General features: G+C 38.9%; 1 protein-coding gene across 1 annotated transcript; it reads right to left on the bottom strand.

Moving 5' to 3' along the window:
* Positions 1–741: 741 nt before the first annotated feature.
* Positions 742–27,224, bottom strand: NUP210 (nucleoporin 210kDa; the record flags this gene model as incomplete). The annotated part of the gene is made up of 16 exons (XM_010076836.1): positions 27,080–27,224; positions 22,976–23,072; positions 20,915–21,065; positions 19,390–19,522; positions 18,403–18,561; positions 17,870–17,938; positions 17,440–17,546; positions 15,930–16,070; positions 14,440–14,577; positions 11,079–11,234; positions 7,894–8,092; positions 6,506–6,651; positions 3,993–4,214; positions 2,610–2,783; positions 1,164–1,356; positions 742–862 (listed from the first exon to the last, which is right to left on the bottom strand). Coding segments are annotated over exons 1-16 (2,351 nt in total), but the record flags the coding sequence as incomplete, so codon positions are not given.
* Positions 27,225–27,328: the final 104 nt, after the last annotated feature.

Raw genomic sequence — 27,328 nt, 5'->3', positions numbered from 1 at the left:
GCCAGGCTGAAACCTGCCTTTATATTCAGTTAAAAAAAGTGACACAAACAGAAAATTGTCATCTGTTTCCATGTGCCGCCTTTGTGCATCATCACTACTTTTTGCTGTTGTTCTTCCCGATGTTGAGTATCTCCAAACTAAAGTCTTTCAGGGAGTGGCTAATGACTTGTAAAATCAGAGCCTAGGCTTATGGCTGGCACTGTACAAATGAGTAATCTCTCCCTTTTGTAAGACCAATGTGAGACCAAAGGGAAAAAAAAAAAAAGAGTATTAGTCAGAGCCCAGATTTTACATTTGGGCCACATGAGGATATCAGCAAGTTTTTGCTTTGCTCATGCAGAACCGTTCTACCCAGTTTTGGAGTGGAAATAACACATTTGCTTTCCCCAGTGACAACTACACTAAGCACATGGTTGCTTTAGTGAAGGACAAGCATCAGAGATTCACCAACTCATTAAAAGACCTAAATCGAAACAAAACCAACTGAAACAATGCTTTGTAATCTCCTTGCCCAGACAGTTAAAAAAAAAAAAAAAAAAGAATTGGATATATCTGATGTGGATAGCAGCACATTGTGCAGAGGAAAGCATAAAAGCCATGAGCATTATAAACACATCGTGGTATGAACGTCTTCAGAATCAGCTATGGAGCTGCCTTATTTTTACACTACTATACACCAAGGAAATAAATACATAGGAACACTGTATGTTAAGCATCATAGGGAAATGACAGCAAAAGAACAGAGTTCTGATTACCGGTTTTTTTACTTTAGCTGCCTTGAGATGGGATTGCTGGTATCCTGTTGCAGTAGCAGAGATGGCAGTTGTTCCAGACTCATGATGAACCAGAACAGTCTGTAAGCCTAGAATCAAACAAAAAGTCAAATAAATCTGATTATGGGGAAGAAAAAGACGAAATGTACCATGCTAGTCTCTTCCATTATCATTCTAAACAGACATGGATTTCCTCTAAAATCCAAAGATTAGGTTTGGGTCTTTTTTTTCTTTTTTAAATATAGTGCACACTTAAAATGCATGTTGAAGATAAGATGAAATATGACTGCAGATTAACAGTAATTTCTTTAATCAATCTCAAACATTACCGAATAGATCTAATCCTGACCTTCTTCAAATAATGAAATGTTCATTTAAACTAATTCGTACCGTGCATTTTCTTTTGACCGCTTCCATCTTCTTTCAGAGTCAGCTCCATTGGCATATCAGGCTCAATATTGGCTAAGGATATTTTTGATGATTCCCAAACAACACTAAGAGAACTGAAGTTATCGAATTTACCGCCCTGTTGGTCATATGCAGCCAAATCCAATACTGGATTACGATAATTTGAAACAGGAACCTGAAAAAGAATGAGTATTTTGAACTGAACAGATGTAAGAGGATTTTTTTTTTTTTTAATCATTATAAGAAAAAAAATGTATGCGGAGTTCCCCGAGATTTATGGTAACACTCATTACATAAGTGATGTTCATTAAAACGAGCCATCAATGCAAAGTCATGAAACTGTACTTCAACTGCAAGGTGGTTTTTTTGGGGTGGAAGGATAAGGGGTTTTTGAGCCAGTGAGTGACCTTAAAACAAAAATCAAACCACACAGCTCAACTACGACATCTTTGGAATTCAAACAAATGATGAAAAATACTGCTATTTGTCAGAAGACACAGCTCAAAATTCTAGTGTTCATCTTTTGAAATGCATTAGCAATAGCAGTGTACTGATGTAGTCTAACTGACGCACGACAGAGCTAGAAAAACAGGTGAACTCTAAAGTGATAATACGCAAAAAACTCCTCATCTTGTTATCACACAGAAGTTACTTAAAATGATTCATCAACTCAATAGACATTGCAGTTTTATGAAAGTAGGATGACTTTTATCTTTGCCTGCTAATATTAACACGACAAAACACAGAGTTTACTCAGCAGACAATATTTGACGGCACTCACTAGGATACAGAAGAAAGTTCTTTTATGCCTGATAATCTACACATATGCACTGTCCATTTATTGTGACTCAGATTTGCAAAGCTGAATACATCTGATGTCACCAAACATGTATATGCTCACATAGGTGTCTTCACGTCAGCAGTGTCTGCGCCTTTATTAATAAGACACACCCAAATGTACACTTATGTAATAATACGTGTATGCTAAAATATGTCTCAATGTATTCAATGGAATAGTTAGATTAGAATGAAGCGTTACAGGGAAAAAGTGTTTTCCTTAGAAAGAGCCGCTGGAAACAATGCCCTCCTCCTTTTTTTTTTTTTTTTAATAAAAAAGTAGTTTATCTCAAGACAAGTCAGAAAGGCATTCTCAGAGTGACACTTCTGTGAGAAGCTGCAATCCAAATGCTTTTCCATCTCCCCCTGTTTCCTGGTAGGTCCCTTTCCGCAGCTGTTTGAATGATCACTGTAGGGAACTCCCATTCAGACTGCTCTCTGCAGAAGCAGACCACGATACCAGTGTGGCCCCACAACAAAGCGACTGCTACTCTTGCAGAAAGTCAGATGCTTTATTTCATACATGGAGATCCAAACACTGATTTTTAAGTTACAAGAACACATTATTTTCCTGGCACTTCTCAGGCTTACCACTTGCTTGTTTTGCTGCAACAAGGGGCAGGAGAGATCAAGCTGAGGACTTCCATAAACAGGAGTCAGGGTGAGTCGTGACGGGACAGCACAGATGAACTTCACAACAGCGGGCTCAACCGCTGGAAAGGGGTTTGTGATTGAGGGGTTGTTTCCAACTGTTAAGGCAATAACCTGTAGAATTATGAAAACAGGGAAGTAAGGAAAGAGATGTGGACTACTGAATTCAGGCACATTCTATTTCACAGATCTCAGTTATGCTCTAATGTCAGAGTGAACAAGGAAAAATATGATTCTGGGGGATTTACAGCATCATTAAAAGACAGGAAGATGTAAAAGGAGGTGCTTATTTCAAGAGCAGTTCTATACCATCATAGAACTTAAAAAGCTAACAGGCAGGTGTTTTTCTTGCAGAGTAAGAACAGAACAGCCCAAAGACAATATTTATAGTCACTTCAGTGTGTTTAAAAACATCTTCTGTTTTATTTTACATTCCTTTTTTAGCCCTCAACAAAGGAGAGTGGATATAAACACAGAGCAGGCTATCCCAGCAGGCTGAGGTCGCTCTGGATATCTGCCTTGTCCACCCATGCACCGATGCTAGCCAGAACCATGCAGATGTGATCGACAACAGCAGGGACAATGCATGCGCAGGCATAGACAACAACAAGCAAAAATGGTCTTTCTTTCTGAATTTGCACTTACAGAAATAGCTACACTTTGTAGAGTGTCCACTGAGGAAACCAGTTAAACAATTTGGCAGCCACACCCAAATGCTTAGTTAGGCCTTGCAGACTTACAGGAGAAAAACATAAAATCAAAGCCAAATGCTTTATAGACTGGTCAGGGTGAGTAAAGCAGGATAAATCACTTCTGCATGGCAGAGAAAACAAGACCAGGTGGAAAATGACTACACCCGCTATCGCAAAGACTGCACAAATATCAGAGCAGTAAATTCATACAGCTGTCATTTGTTTGAATAAACAGACTTATACTGGAAGGTAACTTGGTTAAGAGGAGCAGATCAGAGAGAAGAGTCAGTTCACTGCAGTAATGGTCTCCTATTTATGCAAACTCAAGCTGCACTTATTAGGGTCTGTTTAACACTTTCTACAACATAAGGTATCTGTGACTTGGCTTTATACTGCAATAAACCCATCATAAACAACTGTATAACATAATGTTAGGAAACGCTCACTCTAAAACCTGTGCCAGCATCACAATGCACAAACAATATACTTACCCAAGTCCTTTACTGGCTTATTATAAAAACTACTTGCTATATAAAAGGTATATGGTATCACGAATCCGTCTGAAGCCTGCTCTCAGTTGCCCTAGCTTAGTGTTTGATGGAGGGCAATAAAAATACCTCCTGGCACTTACTTGCTCTCCCAGGCTTTTGCAAGACACTCTAACCCAATGCTGGATGCTATTTCGAGACGTAGAAGGTCCAAACAAAGACAGAGCAATACTTTCTGCATCCTCAGCAGTGACATTCCTGAAGAACTTTGAAGGTTCTTGAACCCATGGTCTAGGTCCTCCTTCAAATAACATATCTTTGGAGGAACCCAAAGTCACTAGAGCAACAGATGGAGGATCAATAGTCTGTAATGAATGAATGAACTACAATTAATGATCCTATTTACACACACTTTGGTTGTACTTTACAAAAGAAACTTCCTTAATGGAAGGGCTATCTTTGTTCCTTTGATCAGGCTGTGATTTCTCCCCACACAGTGGTTTGTAAGCACGGTTATTTAAGAACACAGTTGTACCAGAATATTTAGCAACACCTACAAGAATTCTGTCCAGTCAGACTATATTCAATGGAACCCACAGATCTGAAGAAAAAATGTTAACTACACTCTAATCAAACATCTTTCATGAAGAATTACAGCAAGAGAAAGACCCTTAATATACTTTTCTCAGCACATTCAGAGAGATAATATTCTACAACATTTTTTAAATACACAGTACTTCTAATGAATGAAATAATGTCAAATTTTACTGTCACTTGATAGTGCTTTCTCCAGCACAGTTCTGTGTGTATAATTATTCTCCTACACAAGTTTTGCTTCAAACCTCTACAGCAAATTCTACATTGATGTGCATCACTGGGACAGGCTGTGCTGTTTATCAGCACTGAAATTAAACTGACATTTTAATACACAATAACCATTTGTGTATTAATTATTATTTATTAATTACTTAAATTTATATTATAAATTAATTAATATCATTTATTAATTATTACAAATTAATAACCACATCATTACTTAGATGTTTAGGAAGAAAGCACTTAGAGCAGCTAACATAAAGGATAGTTCATTCCTTTCCATAGGTGCTTTTTGGAAGGAAGAGAGAAGGCAAGGGCTGGCATCAATGTTCCTCTTTCCTCCCATTTACTCTTTGGCTGTATTTGTAATACAAAGGTAAAAATACCTTGGAAAACTACGAGATTTAGTCTCAAGTGTCTGCCTGCCCTTTGACTCCTGTTTATCTTTCTCCCACTTTTTATGTTACAATTTTTTTTTTTAAATAGATATCTGACAGCAAAATGCTGCCTTCCACTTCTGGGCATCATAAATCTTTAATTCTACAGAAAGGAGGGAAAAGAATGTGGAAATCATTGTTCTACACTTCAAAGAAAAATAAGCTCTTCACTGAGATATCTAAGCAGAGATGATTTTTTTTTTTAAAGTGCAGTTAATCTACCTTCCTTCTCACCAGAACCATTGAACTTCATATACGAAAAGCGGTGTTACAACACCTCAAGGGGCTTTGCTAATAAATGTGAATGTTAGCATATATATGAAAAATCCCAGTTAAAGAGACTATGCCTCTCTCTCACGTCATTGACAATAATAGGAAGTTTACACACTCTGCTTAGGATGTCTCAGTGTCTTCAAATAATTATCCTCATCTACTTAAGATATTTGGCAGAAAAGCATATTTAAAAAATAAAATCATCACCACAGTCACAATTTTGTACAATTTGCACAAACTTTTTTTTTTTACAGATTTGGGGGAAAAATTATATCGTCAAATGTATTAAACCTCTATTTTGCAGTCTGAGTGCTACGTCTCTGAAGATTAGGGTAACATAAGCATACTGTTTCACACTTCCATATATTGACCCTGTAGTCAGGTTTGATCATCCTGTTTTCTTTAGTGAGCTGTCCAACAGTGAAGTATGTTTCTTTTGGAAAAAGCACATATTTTCATTGCCATATAGGCAAGCCAGCTTTGCCTTCTTGCAAAAATCAGTTCATATACTATGAAAGCAGAAATCATAAGCGGGGGTCTACTTTTGTTTGCCATTATGGACACAGAATTGTGACTGCCCCCCAATTACCTGATTAAGCGAATTGTTAATCAGTTAAAACAGACAGTCAAGAAACAAACAACTTGAGCCTCACACAATTTTCCACCCATCTAGCATCTGCTGGAAAGGAATTCAGTAATTCAGGTGTGCTGTGCAAGACAAAATATACATCCTCACTCGTGTGAGGTTTGACTCCTATTACTGTCCCACTTATTTCTTCAGATGACAGCAATTGTGACTCTTTTGTCAAAAGTCTGAAAAAGGGACAGGGATATCAAATTCACTTTCCACTTCAGAAGCTGCAACAATCTGTTAGTCACTGTCGTGCTACTCACTCCCCCATAGTTGGCTTGGAACATCCCTGTCAGCAAACTCCACCACATACATGCTCCACAGAGAAAGGGTTAAAACATAATTCCCCAAAACAGTCCACAAAATTTTTCCTGTGAATCAACCACCCACCTTTTTTTTTTTTTTTAAACATACTCATTACATAATATCAACTTGCTATTTGTCATTTAAAGGCATTTTAAGTGATGGATTGCTTTAGGAACAGCAAAAACAGGCTTACTTTTAACGGTAGATAAGCAGCAATGGTGATGCTAGCACTGAGGTGGACATGGCCATGGTTGTAAGAAACAACAAGTGTTGTGTAGCCTTGAGTTTCACCTTTCACTCTGACTCCACTACAAAAATCAGCAGTTGGCTTAAGCCTTCCTGTCACATAAATTAAAAATATATTAATACATATTTGGAGAGAAATGCCCAGGCATTTTAATGCAAGTTCAACATGGCTTTTCCCAACAAAAACATTCCCACCAGAAGTAAGTAGAGGTCGTCTCCAACCAAGCAGGTAAACCAAACCAAACACTTACCAAAGTATCCCTGTCTCTCAAACTTCTTTATTTTCACACTGTCCTAGACAGGACATAAGTCTCCACTCTGGCACAAACTAATAAAACTTCTCTCACTGAATATTTTCATCTTGCTGTTCTAAAATGAAACTGGCTTGTAATAAGCACAAAGAGCTGCTTGGAGAAGTTTTCCTACCCAGAACAACATGAACTGTAGGCAACACATCAGGTAAGGTATTTTCATGAAATTTCTCTGACTAGTTAGAGGACGTCTGGGGGTTTGGGAGGGGCCTATTTTCTCTTTTGTTTTTTTTTTTGAAACAAACAGTACAGCAGCATACTACATAGTGACATTTATAATAGCTGCCTCTCAGGCAAACAGATGGTAGAATGCAGACTGGCTTCACTGGCTCAACAGCACAGGAAAGAGCTTCCATACACTTTGAAAAAATTAATGGCACATCTGAATAACACACCGAATTCAGCAGATACAGGAACAAGCACGTTGCTCACTGTCCTCTTAGCCCAGCAACACTAATGGCAATCTTTAAAAACAACATGCATACTCCATACCCTTAATAAACCCGACTAGAGGCATTTCTTAAAGCAATGAGCTTAACAATGACAGAGCTTTGGCAAAATGTAAGCAGCTGATTGTCTTAGTTCCTTGTGAGCAAACACTGAACAGCGTCTTTATAGAACTGAAAGTACTGCCAGACGATTCAGGCAAAGCAGTTAGTAATCTCAGTGTCCTTGTTAAGTCTTCCAATGCTATCTCAAAACATAATGTAAGTGGACCCCTCTTATGAGAAACCCATCAGCTTTGCTACAGAAGCATGTTAAAAATACTACATCAGTAGAAAGACGGATGGGCGACTACACATCCATTATTTCAGAGTCCCCCAAAACATAAAAAATATCAAAGGGAAGTTCTGTGTAAAAAAGTAAATGCATCCTCAAAATAAAACTGCTCTGATCCCCACCTCTGAAGTTAAGCACCTCTGTGGGAATACTGCACACAGCAACCGAGACTGCGATTTAAAGGAGATGTGTGACTTAGTAACATCTGAATTTAACTTTCAAAACAGAGAGGGGGTCAAATCACCTGGAAGTGGCCTGAACACACCACGGTTTTCTACTTCCACAACTAGATCAAAATGTGAGCAGTCGCTTAGTGGGACCGTCTCGCCTGTCTCAACATTTGTTAGGCCATTAATCCTTAAGGGCAGCTCCAATATTTGGCCAACACGTGCTTCAACTCGGCATGGTCTGAACTCCATCCCGCTAGGTTCAGTTACATACACCTGAAGGAGGAAAGAAATACAGGACAGAGATGTAAGAACACAACCACACAAAAAGGTACCAGGAAAAAAAAAAAGAAAAATAGACTTCAACATGCTCTGCGTATTTTAATTAGCCCTCTCATGAGCTTCTCCCAGTTGCTGACTTCCCTCTGATAGCTGGAAACACTTCTTAGATTCAACATTGCTTTTGTGTTTACCTGCTGCAGAAAGGGATCAGAAAGGGCCAGGAAAAGCTTGCTACTACTTCAGTGCTCTTTTCCCACAACAGTCCACGTTCACATTAGCTTGGTGATCGTTTCACTGCTACTTCTATAATTCTCTCTTCTGCTTTGTTGATTTTGAAGCGTGGACTAAGTTCCACAATATCTCCAGGAGGCACTATCACCACCCAGGAGAGATTTAGTATCCACCTTTGACTTTCAGAGTGTAAATATTTGAGCTACACCTGACACAGTCAGCAAGGCTCCCCAGCCTCCATCACTCACAGCGGCAGGTATGTAGAACCTAAGGGAACCAACGACTGAGACATTTCCCCAATGGCTTTCTTTTTCTATTCTTGCATTTCTGTTGGCAAAACATTTTTAAAGGTGTCCAGGGCTCAACATTTTCCCACAGTAGTATGTCAGAAATCTAAAATAAGTGAACAAATATCTACTGCCTAATCTAACAACCTTCTGCTTCAACAAGTAACCTTCATGTGAGAGATGCTTTTGAAATCAAAAGGACTACTTTCAGAAATAAGACCAGCAGAAACACCTATTATAGCTGGTATGTTGCTGAACAAGCCTTAACTGTACTATTTGTTACTCTAATTTGCTATTTTTCCACTAATGTTAAAGAATCCAACACATATTTCCTATATATACGACTGCATATTTCATAACAATCACTATGATAAAAGCTTTTCACTTGCAATATCTTAACTTCCTAACCATCTGCAAATGGCTTCAGGATAGAATATTGAGCCATATGGTAGAGAGTTAAAGCTGTAATCCTTGTGGAACATAGTTAACTATTCCTAAAACTTTCTCACCAAGGTCAGTAAATAGAACTCTGAAGAATTATTCTATGAAGAAAGCAATTCCTAACGCAAGGGCAAAGGCATTCAAAAATAAGCTATTCAGATTGTGTAATACACTGCTCTGAAAGCTCACATGGAGAAAAATACTACTTCTGTCTTCAGGCTTTGACTTATGTTTGAAGATAAGTTTTAACTGAAAAAAAATCTTTGTTCCTGTATCTCTTGCTGGTAACTGCTGCACTCCTAAAAAGCAGCATCCTGGGTTGTCCAGAGAATAATTTCAGAGCGAGTCTGTAAACTAAATTTTAATTTCCATCATTATTTTAACCATTTAGGTCGTTTATTTTAAAGCATGAAGTTTAGTACCTCTTAAAACGTTTGGCAGAATTGACATAAATAATACGACAACAAAACTCCAGCTAACCTGTCCCTTAAAAACCCCAGCATTGGTAGGTGCAGCTGTTCCAAGTAAAATTTGATTAGGAATATCTTTCCCAAAACACACATACTTTAAAAAAAAAAAAAAAAAAAAAAAAGAAAGATACCTTCTTACATAGCTCTCTCTTCACTATGGGACAGACTTGGTAGTCTTGACCAAGCACATATTTAACACTTTTGTCCAAAGGGACCTTGGTACAACACAAGTACAGTACAACAATCACAGCAGTGCTGTGCATGGGAATACTTAAAAATTACAAGGTATTTTGTATAGCTAATGTATGTACATTTGATGCAATCAGCTTGTTCCCCACTAGTTGCTAAACTACAGGCATGGATCCTGGAAGGAAGGTGCACTACCCCAGGACTTGTGGAACGTGCTTCCTAAATCAAGTTCTGTGCTCCCTCTGAAACAAGGACCAGCACCTTTATAAAGCCTCAGACAGATGGAGGTTGGTTGCCAGCCTCAACAGCATCCACTCGGCATAAACAAACCTATTTAATTTATGACCATGCAGTTAGACAAACACAGCCTCTGGATCCCAGATAAGTCACATGTGCTCAGTACGTGCAGCTAGCTCTCAGTTTTTTCTGAGGTCAGGAGCAACTTTCCTCTTCTCTGTCAGGTTTCCATTCCAATGCTTACCTCTTTGCAAAAGGCACAGAGTTAAAGCATAGATTAAAATGCCTGAATCTGTGAAGGTAGCAGAGTAGCACTACTTCACAGCAGCGAATATACACCGCAGCACTACTTACTTTTAGTTCCCATTCTGTCATGTTACAGGCCCAGCAGTTCTTAACAGGCAGAGAGAGTAAACACTCACACAGTTTCATTAAGGAAAATTGTGTCCAAAGGACACAAGGAGGTATTTCCAAATCAATAACATTCTAGAGAAAAATACTTAAGATTGGAGATTTACAGCATCAACCAGAGCAGCTTCTTCACCTGCCTTTGCACACTCTCTCCTGTGGGGCCACTACATACACTGTTCCTGTATTTTTTTCACTCCGTATCACACACGGATCACCCTGACCAAATCCGAGCAGGGTATGATTTGCACAGAGGCCACAAAACCCCTCTTGGGAGATGTATTTTTCATTACCATTTTCTCCTAATGTTCCCAAAAGATCAGTTTTTCTTGGACAGCTTTGGTACCTGGATTCATTATGTGGCACTGTACAGCATTTCAGCCGCCTCTCCAGGCAGGAATTTCCTTGCACATCTTGATGAGATCTGTCACCGTTTTATACCGAGGGAAAACACCCACCTCTTACCCTGCAGAATGCATTTTTAGTTTGGCTTGTCTGCTTAGATGGGTAGGCCAGTAGTAAATCAGCATTTCCTTCTTGCACTCGAAACTTTCAACAAGGGAAAAGACTTGTCAAGGAAATCAGGAAGGGGCAAAAATGGGACTTCAGTTAATGCAGCGGAGAGAGCTGGAAAGGGGAATGCCTATGGCATTCTCAGCTTCTTCACTGTTTCCACGTGCCATATTCAAGAGCGACCAGGGAAAACAAGAGTTTTACCTTCATCTCTCCATAATGCAACGGATTCTGAACATCAATTGCCTGAATAACACTGACGCCAATATCACTTCCAGTTGTCATTACTCCTTTGACTGTCACTGTAGCAACTGCTTGGTTAGAATAGGACCAGCTGAAATTTCCACTTCCGCCATGAGCCTGGAATACAGAGAGAAAATCTTTCAAATATTTTATAAACGGTTCTCACATTTCTTAGCTGTCAAGCCTTTAAGTATCTTGCATGAAAACCAGGGACACACTGAGCAACAATGCTATTATGTGGAAACACAAACACAGTAACACCTCAGAACTTTCCAATAAAGAAGGCTGAGGAAGAGACGAGAAGATTACCACCCTTCATTCATTTTAATTTCAGCTTTCTTCATGCACTTATGTGCTCACCAGTGCTGCTAACCCAAATATCCCCCTCCCAGCTGCAAAAGTCAGATGCTCACAACTCTCAGTGATGGATAGTGCTTAGAGTCAGCAGAGCATTCCACAAACTGGCACACCAGAGGCCTGGCACGTGGGATTATTGTACCTCTGAAAACTCCCACCATTTCTCTGTTGCTGACAGCCAAAGTGCTGATTTTGGGTCTCACAGCTGCTAACCTGACACCCTGCGCCTACTAGCTTCTTTCAATGGGAATTGCTAAGGGATCTAAAGGGAAGAGAAAAGAAGGTGGGAGGCAAGAGGGGAAAAAAATCAGCATGTCTGCCTGCAGCCACTCAACAAACACACTGCTCCAGCAACTGATCCGTCATGGAATGAGCAACAGGCACACACAGAAACCGCCCACTCCTGCCCCAAGCACTGTGAGGGTCTGCGAAATGTACAGGCTACACTCCCAAAAGGAAGGGGTCAGTAACTGCCAAACTTACAGGCTCAGATTTATCATGCAGTTGCTGAAGAAACAATCATTGCAATGCTGCAGAAAGCATAGGTTTTAAACACCATTACTGTGAACTATAAGAAGCGTCTGTTGAGACACATACCGTGCAGAAAGGTATGCCGAGAATAACGTAACTTAAAGCAAGTTAAAAAAAAAACTTTCACACTTCAAAATAATTTTCAAAGTTCCATCAGAGTAAAACAAGAGTGAACATTGTAGCAATTATTTTGTTCACATGTATTGTTTTAATTTCTTTCACTTTCTCAGCATTTGCTCTGATCCATTTCATAATTGAAGTAAAAATGAACAAGATGATAAATCTCATCTAGAAGGACAGTGTGGAAAATAAATCTAAACTATGCATGAGCCTAGCTAATAACTTTTACAGGGGCTGGGGATCAAAAGGATAGTCATTGCCCTTTTTCCTTCCCATGAGCATGTGCACAACCTGATTACAGAAAAGAGCACTGGACAAACGGATAAAGAGGTAACGGTGCATGACAGAAGGGATGGGGGTAGAAACACTTAAAGCATATAAGAGTTCAGAATGTTTCGTAAAGATATTTTCAACTAAAACAGGGAAATGAGCGGAAAACATAAAATAGAAATACCCAATTCTTAATAATTCTATGGAGTCACATCTTGTTGCCACACAAACCAGATGCATTACTACATTCTTCTCTCTAGCAGTCAGTTTGCACCAAGAAGAGAAAGGGCAAACCAGTTTCTGTTTCAGTCTAATCACTACCCACAGCCTGTTAGCTGAACTCCACAAACTGTTGCCAGTGATGGTCATACCCTCACTAGAAAAAAAAACAAACAACCTCCATGTCCTTAACTTCACAAAGATGACACTTCAACTTCTCTAAGGCATGGAAGGAAGGAGAGCTTTTATTTTTTTTCCTTTCATACTTGCAACAGAAGCCATTTTATTAGCACAAATATGAAGAAAGCACCCAACAAAAAACAGACAGCTGACAAAGTGAAATTTAGAAGTAATTCCCATACCATCTGGAAGGAGTTACCTTAGCTATAAAGAGAATTTGTCTAGATCCAAAAATCTCTTTCAACTTATTTTCAGAAAAAGTGTATGCACGGATTCAAAACAGCCTGACTCAAAAACTATGGAGTAGGAGGCAAACACTAATCCCCAGACAGGAACAACAATCAAGCTGTGTGCTACTGTAAACCACCACTAGTACTGTTGAATGGGCAGATTAGGAAACTGTTCTCAGTTTCAGTAAATGCAAACTAATTCCTATGTTGGGAGAATAAAACGTTTTATGTTGACAGTGAAAAAAAACCACAGTAACATGAGAATGCTGATGCAGATTATTGAAGTAACATAAAGGAACGTTTTGTAGTGAGATATTTGATGATACATGCAAGATAAGGTGAGAAAAGAACTGTAAAAGAGGTAGGAAACAGAAAATCCCATTTACTTTCCCGTACTGAAAATGCGTATTTGGACTAAGAATTTCTATCACACTCTGCTGGTGTGGTTGGGTATAGCATGAACTAAACCAAACTGTAATCCCACAGAAATTACAAGTACAGATGACAGCACTAAACTCAATGGTGTTAACTTCAGATTCACACTAGAGAACACAACGTTATCCCTATGGGATTGATGGGTTTACTTCAGACATCACGCATCCTGCTGCCTCTTTCTGTACACTGTTTCCATGAAGACAGACCCAAAACTCAGCACTGCTTCATGCTAAAAGGGAGAGGGAGGAACTGTCCATGAAATCCTTGCATTCAGGATCTGAGCATCATCATACTGGGGTGAGAGTCGGGGCTGGGGAAGCACAATGTTCTTCTCTCCAGTTACACGACACGCTGTGTACCAGTAGACAAGCCATTTGCTTCATTAAATGTACGGAAAGATTGGCAGTAGGGGAGCAAACACATACATAAAACATAAGAACATGCAAGTAAAAAGTCCTTTTAGGAGGGCATACTGTAAATGAAACTGTGGCCTTTGCCTCCCTATAACTTTTTATTAGATGTGTGGGGAGTGAAGGGTGCTGATGTCAAATGTCAACAGGGCGTTGCTCATTGATCTCATCGTGCCCTTTTTGCGGTCACCTCACGCTCCCATACTTCTGTCCCTTTACACTAAATCGCAGCCTCAATTTATTACTATTAAGCTTTGTACTTAGGATGTTTTCTGTCATTTCAAACCACTCTGTGCATATGTGTGCGGTGCATACCTGAGGGAGAAAGGAAGTGAATGAAAGACAAGAGGTTAAAATCTGCGGGGTTTTTGTGTTTGTTGAGTTTTTGTGTGCTTTTTTAACCTTCACATTAATTCCTGCAACTAACATCCAACAAAACTCCTCCAAATTAACTTTTGGATACCACTGTGCTGAAGTATCCAAAGCCAACTCTCTCTAAGTGGTTGGTTACCAGCCCTACTGTGCCTGCTCGAGCAATTCTTCCTGTATTTAAATACTTCTCTGGCATACCTGTATGGTGTATTGGTAGACTCCTGCTTTTGGCTGCCAAGGAAACGTCAAAATGCTGGGTGAAAGAACTATGGGAACATATATTTCAACATCTTGCTGGTTTCGCACTGGAACTGGTAACGTATGAACACCTCCGTCCTACAAAAAGCAATGGCACAGTATGAGAAATGACACCATAGTACTTCCCAGGAATAATGTTTAATCCTTATATCTAGACAAGCTGTTGAAAACACCTCAGAGAGAAAAGGAAAGCAACTGTTGAGGGTCATTTATGAACAGTGTTATTTGTGAGCACAGTCATCTTATTGCAGCAAAGTGTGCTATTGTATTAAATGAGCAATATTACTATGGAGACACAGGGGTCCACATTAATTCACAGGCAAACAGCAGCAAGAAATACATTCTTTCACTGCTCCTAGTTTCTGAGACCTCATCTGGAGAACTAATTCTGTAACTCTACACCTGCATTTACTTTTTGCTCATTCTACTCTGCAGCAGCTGAAGACAAAACTCAGTCTAAAAGACCCGCTCCTCAACCCATCATGAAATACCAGCCTTTACAGCTTTGCTGGAATTGCAATGCCATAACCCTCTGGCACAACAAACTGTGTCTTACTGGAGTTCTGAAGGAAAACTTTAGCAGCTCTCAGTTGCCCTTGTTTCACTCAAGAGTACCTCTCTGACATAGAGAATGAGCATGGCTTATCACGTACAAGGATCTACTAAATCTTACTCAAGGAATCACTAGAACGATTTCACAGCAAATGGGTTGAAGTGTTGAATTTTTCCAAGTTTCAAGCAAAAGCAAATCACTTTCACACCACGTGCCCTAGTTAGCCATCCATTCCGCAAGCCTGCCCAACTAGCAGAAAGTTAATGAATATTAATTGGAAGAAATTTGCAGGCTGATACATTTGGCAGATTTTCATTCCAGCATTTAACGTCACTTACCAAATGACAGAAAACTTCCCAAATGTAACTGAATGCGGAACAAGGCCAGGGTATGACACTGATGATCCTACCACAATAAATTGTAAAATTCACTCAGAGATTGTGAGAGAACCTTTGCACCAGCACAAGGATACGACATGTGCCCACAAAAGCATCTGCCATTTAAAATAAAAAAAACAAAAGCGCGTTGTGCAGCACTAGCTGTGCCCACAAAAGCATCTGCCATTTAAAACAAAAAAAAACAAAAGTGCGCTGTGCAGCACTAGTTTAACACGTGTTTGCAACACGCCTGGTAGTAAACTCCCACAGTCTTTATCCAAGCAAATCCCCTGCTGACTTAACTGACAGTTTTCCTGAAGTAAGGATTTTAGAATCTGGTTCTTAATCTTTAAGAATCTTAATCTTTCTTTAAACAAAGACAGCTTAGAACCCTGTAATTCTTAGGTTTCCTTTTACTATGTCACTACTAAGTCACTACCACACAAGTAAATAATTTTTAGGCCTACCAGTAAAGCGGAAGAGTTATTATCAAAACCTACCTGATCTACTACTGATGTCAATGCAGCATCAATAATGGTCTGACCCTTCTTTATCGCTTTCACATAGTGATACGATCCATTCAGAGATGACTTCAGCACCTCAAAATATTCTTTGGACAGTTCTGTATTAATTCTGATATTCTAAAATCAGAACATTAAATAGATATTGCTACAGGTAATTGACATTAACACCATACAGATAGCCATAAATATATTAGCAACAAATCAATGAGAAAATAATTCCTTCATAACAGTTCAAAGAAACTTATCTGAAACTGAGTAAGAACTTCTCCCTATAAAAGTTTCAGTCTTTCAATAAGATTATATCTTTTAGACATAACACTAACCCCACAGAAAATATTTACCTTTTTAAACTATCAGCGACACCTAACTTAACATGAAAATTATCAATATTTATACTACTAAATAATTAATATTTTACAATAGTCTTAATTTTTTCATTCTAAACACAAAAGGGGATGAATATGCAAACATCCTGTCCCAACAGCACATTTCTTCTGAGATCTAGCTGAAACTCAGATCTGTATATCTCAGGAAGCAAATAATAAAACACCCACAGAACCTCAATATTCCTTAAAGCAATAATTTAATAGATTTTTTCTGCTTGGAAATGAACTATTTAAATCTTCTTTACTTTTTGAGAGCAATGTATATGCTAACCATCTAAGCTTTCCATCAGCTGAAGGAAACGGGTAGCTCCCCAAGAGTAAGCCTACCTTACACCCCATTCTCTGATAGGAAAGATTGTCTCTAGGTGTGACGAAGCCTACCTTACACCCCATTCTCTGATAGAAAAGATTGCCTCTAGGTGTGACAATATTATATTTGGGGGGACTGATGAGATGAAGTACCGCATTAGTACTGCTCTCCAGTCGTTACATCAGTTTGCAATTTCCAGTGCAATGCTTAGGCTACATGTTTTGAAGTGCATTGTCCAACTTCTTCCTTTTTTTTCCAGTGCAATGCTTAGGCTACATGTTTGAAGTGCATTGTCCAACTTCTTCCCTTTTTTTTTTTCTACAGCACTTAGACTCCAATGGGCACTTTCACATGTCCTTTTTTTTTTTTTTTTCTACAGCACTTAGACTCCAACGGGCACTTTCACATGAATCACCCAAAGTACTTTATTTTAAAAATAACAAAATAACAAAATAAAAGGAAAAAAGGAAAAGGCAAGAAACAATGTACTTTGGAATGTCCTAACTCAATGTAAATAAGTAATAACTGACTTCAAAGAAAGCCAGGATTTAGGAGATAGAGACTTTTTTTTTTCTACAGCACTTAGACTCCAACGGGCACTTTCACATGAATCACCCAAAGTACTTTATTTTAAAAATAACAAAATAACAAAATAAAAGGAAAAAAGGAAAAGGCAAGAAACAATGTACTTTGGAATGTCCTAACTCAATGTAAATAAGTAATAACTGACTTCAAAGAAAGCCAGGATTTAGGAGATAGAGACTCAGAAGTATATCAACATTACACTTACATCAGATAAATACACCTTATTGCTCGATTTATCATACACTTCAATTGTAATTTCATAAAGTCTGCCTGTTTCCAGGACCCATCTGTCACCTGGATGAACTGTAAATCCTACAAAACAGGAAATATTGAACAGCAGTGAACAATATTGAACAGATCAACGGCCTCTTTACATAACGGATATAAGCATTCCGCTCCTGGCACCCAAACTCTGACGATGCACCTTCACTTTTGCTGAATACAGAGATGAAAGAAAATAAACACTTACTGCTAAACCTACTTCACATTGAGCTACTTTTATGAACAAAATTACTGTTCTGTGAAAAGTAATATGAGAAATGGAAGTGTGCATGTGTACACACAGAAAAACACCAACACGAAAACAAGGCAAGAAATTATATACAGCGATCAGGAAAACTGCAGCCAATACCAACCTAAATACCCAGGATTTACAACATAGATAGTGCTGTTTGGTAGTCTGGAAACCCCTTGCATGCGAATACCTGAAATTTCAGTAAAGGAACAGAAAAGTTTTGACAAAAGTCAAGCAAAGTTCAGCTTGTTCCTGGGGCTCCCTGTGTCTCTTTGGATATTTAAAGCTCATTGTACACTGAAAATAAATGTTATCCCCACTATTCTGAAAGACAGTGAGCATTTACATGAGATTCCACTAGAGAATATAATGCTTCAAATATAAAAATTAAATAAAGCCCCATCGCATTTCCAGATTGACTTCAGGGAACAGACATGACTTAACTGATCTTTTGCCGACCTGATTTCTTAGAACATCAGGCAGCTCTGCTGAGACTGAATTCACAGCAGTGCTGCTTCTATGGCTCCACCAGGTGTTCCTGATTTTCAAGACTACTACTACAAATATGGATAATTTTATCTTTTTGTGCTGCACAGGGTGGAAAGTCTCCTGTCACAAAGATTGGGATGGAAAAGCATCACCTAGGAAGGATACTCTTGTGCCCAAGTACGAGGTTAGTTTGTCCCTGCTGCAATGCAGTTACAACTGATGTTGCCTGGTCCAGCTTGGCAACCGGCCAAGACAGATCTCCCTCGGGACCAAGGACGTTGTTCTGTAGCTGCAGCTCGTACTGATCGGACGGCATCATTAACTCTGTACAGAAAACAAGACAGCATATGAAACTATAAAAGCAAATGTGTCAGTGTTTGGATGCTGCTAATTATTGCTGATTAATTTTTACTGATTCCTAGTGCACACATTAAATCGGTGTTTTTAATGTCTTGTAGAAACAGCATTTCTGTGATTATATCAACACACAACATGAGCTTCTCACCAAACTTTAATTTATTTGAAGCTGCAATTTCCAACTAACACCACTGCACTGTTTAGACCTAACATTCAATTCACTCCCAGCTTCAGGAGTCAAATTACCTTCTGTAAGTTACTGCCAATTTCTGCTGCTCCATTCTGCACAACTAACAGATGTAGTGAGCCTAGTTTACTAGCCCAGTAAAACATTTATTAACTAGTTTCTAAAAGAAAAAAAAAAAAAGAAAGAAAAAAAATCACTACCAGCACAGGCTCCTTGTACACTACAGATATGGTTACAAATGGACATAAAGCCAGTGAACCGACACTTGTGGAAGCGGAGCAAATCCAACTGTCAGGAAAACATTTTCTGTTAGAAAAATAGTTAATCTAAACTTGATTTAACTAAGAAGGTCATACACAGCTTCTTAGTTGCATGAAATAAATAAGTACATCTAAAATAATAGTGTTAGCTCTATTCTAAGTTACTTACCTCCATGCCCTTGACAAACCTGCAAGAGTATAACCTTTATAGACACAAACTTTTTTGAGAGAAAAAACTTTAATCATCTGTATCATCATGTAGTTTAGGACAACAGTATTAAATAATAACAACACAGTTTAAACTATTAAAAATTTCTAGCAGTTAAAAAAAAGAGAAACAGGACAAACCTGTAATCTTCCCTTGCCTTATTTTCTGAACTCTGTACTGAATTGATGTTCCCACCAGAAGATAAATGTCATATGCTGGGTTTAAAAGGATGTTTTCCAAAATGAGCAATCTGACTTCTGCAGGATGTACATGCTATTGATTGAGGGAAAGAAAAAACCCCATATTTAAAGCAGCTCGTTTGTTTGAAACGGACCATGCAGCAATAATTTATAATCTATAAGTGAAAAATATTACTTGCTGTAATTGGCTTTTTATTATCCTCTCAAATTTATTCACAACAGAAAAATGCAAAGGACAACAAATGGTAGAGAGATCTGCTCTGTGCTTACTATGTAAGGCCGAAGAAAAAAAATTGTCTGTATAGACACCATTTTGGTTCAGTTATCTGGAGAATACAGGAAAACTTGAGACAGATGCACAGTGCCTACTCAGATGTGTATGCAGAGTAACTACATTCAGCACAATTATCAAAGGCAGAACTGTAACACAACTAGAACTCTTAACATGCATGATTATTTGTGCCATGTTACCAGTATTGCACACAATTAGATATCATTGTCATAAAACACTTTTTACACGTATGGGTTAGACAGTCCATTCCAATTCTGCTTTAACCAAAAACGTTAAGTATGACACGTTGTAACACAAATCTGCAAAACCAGACTGCAGCTATGAGAGGAACTTCAGAAAACCCCTTTAATTTTACACAAGGTTTCTTTAAGGTGCAGTATTGCATTGAGACTAGCACAATGCCAAGTGTTCCTGCAAGCAATAACCCATAAAAACTCTCTCAGGTGCTTGTAAATTCTATTAAGAGAAAAACCAACTCTATTACCAGGGTTAAATGAAAAGCTCAGTCACCACAAGTTACAAAGAAAGAAACACCATGGATCTACATAACAGGTGGAAATACCACCCCTACTGCCGTTTAACACTATTGTAGGATTGACGTTCTGACCCCAAAGCCCTTCTGTGGAGACCAGAATCAAATGAGGCAGAATTAGATACTAATGAAGCATTCACATGACACTCACTTCTAGCACGAGAGGAAATAAAGGTATATACAATATAGCAATCCTTCTTCTGGGTATTTATTGAAAAAAGACCTAAAGTGTTCCAGCTGCTGATTTTTAAAAAGAACTACAGAGCCAGTGTCATTCTAGTTATGTATATATAATATGAATGAACATCAGGAATAATAAAATCACCCAGAAGCACTTCAAGTGGATTCCTCTGCTGCAGGGCCTTTTGTCTGCGAGTTAGGTTTAGAAATGATCTCTGGCACATGCACTGTCCTGGGTGAGGTAACTGCCCCAAGGTAACCGCATCAAAGCCCAGCCCTTTCAGGGTGACCAAGAGTAGCACTGTCACCTTTTGTGATACGGGCTACAGAGTCAACCCAGTAAGACAGAGATGCAGCATTGATATCCCCAATGGGAACAACACGGCAGGGCAAACTTACAGTACTCCTGTAACATTGGACTCAACGACTAAATAATAAAAAGATGAATGTAAGTTTCTTACCTTATAGACACTTTCCTGTATTCTTGCTTTTAATTTAGAAGTCCCTGTTTTCATTCCAGACACCAAAATGGTATCTCCTTGCTTGGCAACTTTTTCCATCTCCGATATATAGGAAGGTGGAATATAACTGGATTCTAAGAACTTGAGTATACTGAAAGGTGAACCGAGAATTGAATACAAAATTGTTAACCAATCTTTGTAAACCCACAGAGAAACACCACCACCACCTATTCCCAGCTATTTCCATGTTTTAAGCAAATTTAAGATGCCTGCCTGGGACCAGATATCCAAATTTTACTCATTCTCGAAGATATCCACAGCTAATTTCTATGACTGATAAGTTTGTTTGAAGCCTGTTTGTGTGCTTTAAAGAGATATCAGAAGACTGCACATGTTGTCTGCAATGATCCCTCCAGTTTTTACAGTAGGTGTAGACCGCAAAAACTCTCTAGATTATTGTAGAACAACTGATGCGAAAGACCCAAAGCTTGTGTTTATAAAAGCAACAGCTTAACAAACCAGAACATAACTTTGACCTAGATGAAGAAGCCAGCATGTGTTCAATAACTGTGAAAAAAACCTACAAGCAGAACACTTACAGTAACTGTTATAAATTTCAATGAGATGTGACAACAGAGAGGAAAGGAATTTGCCACGAATGGGTAAACTACAGGACAGACATTGAAAGAGGACCATGTTTGAAAGGTTGCCAGCTTCTGTAGGCACATGATCCGTTCGGCTTTACGTACCCGTTCAGAGTAAAATCAGCAAAGTCATATTGAGAACGGTTATGAACATTAACATATTTATGAAAGTTTATCATTTCTTTTGCAAAGCTGCAACAAAACTAGAACATTTTTAATGTTATCATAGCTGCACCAACACTAGAAGATAGATCAATATTAGTTTGGTTAAAAAAAATCACATCTTTAGCAAATACTTATACTGAAGCAAAAGCTCCGTAAGGACTAGGACTTGGATCATAAGTCCCAGTGAACCATTAGCACACCTTCCGGCTCTCCCTACAGACAGGGGCCACACACTCACACCTGCAGCTTCAAGCACATGATGGGCTTACCAGGCTTTCCTCAGGTAATGCCACTTGTTTGTTTCTCTAAGGCTGAAAATTAGAGTTTGTGTTTAGCCAGTAGCAGAGAGTGTTGTTTGCTACTCCCCCTCCATTTCCAATGTATTTGGAATATAGGCTTGGAGACTGAAGCCGACTGGTAACCATTCTGCTCTCTAAGAGAACTTGTCTCCCCACATTCCAGTCATCATATGAATGAAGTCAGGTTCTTTAAAGGAAGACATAGTTTCCTATGTTATTTGATGTCCCACAATCCACCTACTTTTTTCTGGAATCTGTTTTCTAAAGCAACCGAAGCCCTGGTGCATGAGTTTGAATCTGTTTCATCTTACAAGCTTACTACGTGTTAGGGAAGTTTTGACTAAAGCTGTACTCAAGAAGTGTCTGTAAACTATTTTGTGAGAAAACCCCTTGTTTCATGGCTTTTCAGTTTGGTCAAATTCACATATATCACGGAGGCTTTTTTTTTTCCTACCAACATTCATGTTGAGCAAAGTCAGCATTCATCACGGCACATAACATGATGAAGACAAGCATAATGCTGCTAGCTAACAAGATCCTGGTGCGTTGACACCAGTTGTTGTCAATGAAGATAAAGTTCTTGGAGTTCAACTTGAAAAATACAGGACAAAAAATTAAAAATAAATCTCTGCTGAAATACTGAAATGACAGTCTCACTGATAAATCTTTCCTCCACACAAGAGGTTTCAGGAAGACCAACAGTTGCATCCATTTATTTCTAGTTGTTGGATTATAATGACCTGGGCTGCTCCTTAACACTGTCAATTGCCAAATTAAACAGGGATGGGAGTGCCCAGGCTGCTGAGTAGGCACTTAAAAAAAACCCCTTGAAGCAGCTGACCCATAAGTATTATTCTAGGCATCAGTTCAGTAAACTGCCCAGATGTGAGGAAATATTTGTACATCAAACCTAACGGACACGAGACTTTTGAGAATGAAGTAAATGAACTTACCGTAATGCATTGTGGGAATCTGAGAAGCCATCAGCCTCTGTGTCTTTCACTATTGTCCAGTCAAAGACTAACCCTGCCAATGTGCTGAAAGTGTTTCCTATAAATCAAACAATCAGATTAAAACAAAAACAAATAACAAGCAATGATCTTCCTGGAACACAAACTATGACTTTTTCCCCCTACAAAAATTCTTTATCTTATCCCTAAAAGAGGGATTTCTAACTAAATATCTATCAATATTTAGCTAAAAATCACAATCTACCTTGCTTTACTGACTTTGATAAATTCAAGATATTTTAGTTAACTGGCTTTTCTGTTGACATTTTGCAACACCACTTGTTGCTTTATGTTTTCACAAAGCCCACTGCATAAGTACAGGTGTCACCACCTACCCTCCCCTTGCCAGCCCCAGAGAGATCCTTGGTACCCACCACCTCCTTCCCCCTTTGACCACAAAAACCTTTTTATTTCTTGGATATTAGCAAGACACCAAAAAAACCTGATAAACAATCTTTCATTTTGAAACGTGGATCTGAGATACCATTCGGGTAACTTGAGTTCACACACTGATGAACTGCACGTTTCACATGCATCGTTTTGCTTTTGAATACATCATTTACCCATAACAGGGAAAAGACTCCACTGAAGGAGCTCAAACTGAGCACCTCTTTTCTACAAAACTGTGAACCACTAGAACAGGAGAAACTGTAAATATTAAAAAAGAACAAAATTGAATAAACAAGACTGAAAGCAAAGATTTATCATGATTGCATTAAGTGTAATGATCTGCTCATCTGAAACACCTTATAATCTTCAAGATGAGTCTTGCTCTGAATTTCAGGGCCCACTAGGACAAATAAATATGGACCTGAAATCCCTGTATTTACTCTATTTTAAAATACATTTTCATTTGTGTTCTTTCCTTTGACATTCATATCTATATTAATAAAGTAAGAATCAAAGCAAATTTATTCTCATTTCTTATCCTTAAAGGTTTATGACATTTTTAAGCCACAAAAATATTTTAAGAGCAGATAATGCAACTCACAGCTTACATTGTTTCTCCCTTTTCTATACAACTTACTACAGTTAGTTCCAAACCCCAAATAAATAGGATTTTAAACGCAAAACTCTATAAACTCAAGGCAGTATAATTAAAATTGATTGAGACTGGATTGTTTAACATGCACTCAAGTCTAACTTTCTTTCATGATGCATGCTTTAGCTCTGTAAACCTGTATGACACTTTGTTTTGCTCCAATTGAGAATAACCAGGCCAGGGGAGAAACGCACACCGTGGCACGATGGGAAAGGCTATGCCCGGACACAGCCAGTTCCACAGGTAGCGAACAGGCAGCAAAAGCACAAAACCATCCCTACAGCCTCTGAACCACCACTGGGGCTGGAGGTCCTGGCTCCTGCTGGGGTGCCTCACCATGAAGGTAAGGGCAGGTTATCACAGACAGACTATCCCGGGCATTCCCCGGGAGTGCAGGGTCTCATCCGTTCAAGACAGGACCAGCTATCTCAACAGCACAGAGGGCAGCAGCTGCCTCCAGGTGACACTGACCAGAGGCAGCACCCAGGGAGGCAGACAGGTAACACAGCACTCCTCATTAACTATATTGTGTCTTCGACCTTCCCTGCAGCATCACGCAGCGGTGAGGGGAGCTGTGGACCAGCTGCACCAGCCAGCTGTACCTCACCCTCCCAGGCTCCTCGGACACCAGTGCAGGCAGTGACTCATGCTCCTGCTCCACAGCCGTAAGCCGGCCCAGAGCTGCTCCTCTGTGATTCAGCAGCAGAAAAGTGGCTCTCACTGGCAAGGCTGGAGCAAACCCCAGTAAAGGCGGAGAGCTGGCTTGAAGTGCTCTGCTCCATCACCAGGGTAGGAAGCCAGTGTTCCTTGCACACTCATCACCAAAGAAATGCAAACTCACATCTTTACATCCTTCTCGTATTTGAGCAAAGTTCAAGAGATAAAAGGAAACAGTGCATGACTTCTTTTTCCCCTCTACATTCTGTACTTAATTTGGCCAAAGATGTTCATGATCATCTTCTTGTCTTGCATTAGCCATCTTTGAAAAGTAGCATTTGGGGACAGGGCTTACATTTGGAGTGGCTTATTAATAACACACAAAAAGGAATCTGCATTAATGTAACTGATTTAAAAACACAGCTTATGAAAAATATAACAGGACAATATACATAGATATGGAAGAGAGTAACGAAATAAACTATTCCTGAAGATAACATCGATGCTCACAGGAGTAGAATCATCAATATTAACGAATGAGCTGACCCGTATCAGATGCAATAAACTGGCAATGTAAGATGCAAGAATCACCATCAGTTCAAAACAAATCCCGCCTGGTACATCCCCAGGGCCTACTTAACAACTTCAAACACCAGGGAAACAGCCACGTCACTGCAAGACACCTGATACAAAGCATCTACTCTCTCTCCCTCTCCCACACAGGCTGCAGTAACAGGCTTGGCACCTGTCCTTTGTGCAAGTTCTCACCAAACCTAAGCAGATTTTTCCCAATATTAATTCAACTGGATAACTATTTTATATTTTTTTCACCTTCTAAATATTAAAAAAAGGGATTAAAAAAAGCCTTATTCAGTTCTCTGTCTTCTCCTGAACAAATGTGTCCTTCAATAAACTTGACACTCCTCTTGAATTTCTTTTTTTTTAAAGTGTGCCCTGACAAAGACCACAGAGTCCAATATGTCCAAACATCTCCTAAGGATGGAGCCCAAGGTTATCTGGCTCAAAAGGAACTGATTTTCAAAGCTTTTGTGTGTATCCCGATCCCCTACACTTAGATTGGGAAGTTTAGTCCTAAGGCTTCTAACCAACATCTTGTTTCACTCATGCAGATTAAACATTCTTTGTGCATTTTGAACCACTGCTCCTGTTCAGACTCTAGCCTGGGTGGCTTCCAAGGCAGATTTACCCATTGAGCATGCTTGAGAGTTTGCAGAACCGCCAAGCCAAGAATCCAGTACTACGCACAGTATAAGAAAACAAAATTACTTTTCATTATTAACATATTGCTGTACATAACCTGGCACTCATGCTTTACAAACAAACAGATGTAGGATGGCTCATTAACTATCCAAAATAAACAATTCAACCCTTTATAGCTGCTTTACGTATCATTTCAGCCTACTAGTTATCCTAAAAATCATTTGGTTTGTGTGAGTGTTGATGTGGGCATAAAAATTGATTGTTGAACCAAAGCACGAAATTCTTAACAGCATCGTGGTTCTTTTCTGATGCTACAGACAGTATAAAAAGCAGCAGTTTTCTGCTCCTACTAAATAATTATGCATTCAGTCCAAATACACTGACTTCCATGACCCTAAACAGTTCCTTCCAAAAGTGAGTGTTTCTATAATAATTTCCAAATACACTGACTTCCATGACCCTAAATAGTTCCTCCCAGAAGTGAGTGTTTCTATAATAATAAAGCGATATTAACCCAAGCTATAAGTGGCTGGTCTTCAACATCACCTCTGAACATCCTGTTGGATGCTTGATTGGACCCAGACAAAATGTCCTTTTGTAAAATTCTTTAGGCTACATCAGCTCAAAAGAAAAAAAGAAAAAGAACAGACTACTTCACATTCCTGTGAAGCCTTGCTCAGCCTAGTTAAATCCTGACGGGACATTTCCACAGGCCAAATGTTGGGACTTTTTCCATTACATTCTTATTCCTGACCTGGAGGTAGAATTGCTAAGAGCTGACACCTTTATTTTAATTATTTTAAATTCTGATTTTTAAAAATAACCTTTATTTTAATTATTTTAAATTCTGATTTTTAAAAATACCCTTGCACTAGAGTTAAGTTTCCTGGGAAAATAAGGAAAAAAGGTGAGCAAAAGTTGTTGGAAATCAAGCAGTGTTTGATTTTCCCATTTAAGCGGTTAAACAAAGACAATAGGTTACTGAATGTATTCTCTAGAGAACCCCCCTTCAAATTACTCAGCTTGGCTTCTAACATTCAGTGGTGTCACAAAAAAAACCAGTGCGTGTGCGTGTATCAATTAGGAGTTTCAATGCAGATTTTATCTCCTACTAGTAAAACTCTTACCTTCAGAATCCAAAGCCTGAATTTTTAGCTCCAGTGGTGAATCTTCAAGATAGAGTTCCCTTGTTGTGGACACAATTTGGATGTCATGAATTATATCAACTATAGCATCACAACGAAGCACTTGTCCAGTCACTTGAAGAGACATCAATAAGAGCACATGAAGTCAGCAACGCTGAACATGCAAGCACACCAACAAGACAAAATGCCCCTCAAATTTAGGCCAGTGACACAAGACACTGACATCGAAGG

This window comes from Pterocles gutturalis, unplaced genomic scaffold (assembly GCF_000699245.1).
Source record: "Pterocles gutturalis isolate BGI_N339 unplaced genomic scaffold, ASM69924v1 scaffold5973, whole genome shotgun sequence".
Lineage (NCBI taxonomy): Eukaryota > Metazoa > Chordata > Aves > Pterocliformes > Pteroclidae > Pterocles > Pterocles gutturalis.
The sequence above is the reverse complement of the archived record's forward strand: the minus strand, read 5'-3'. Positions and strand labels throughout refer to the sequence as shown.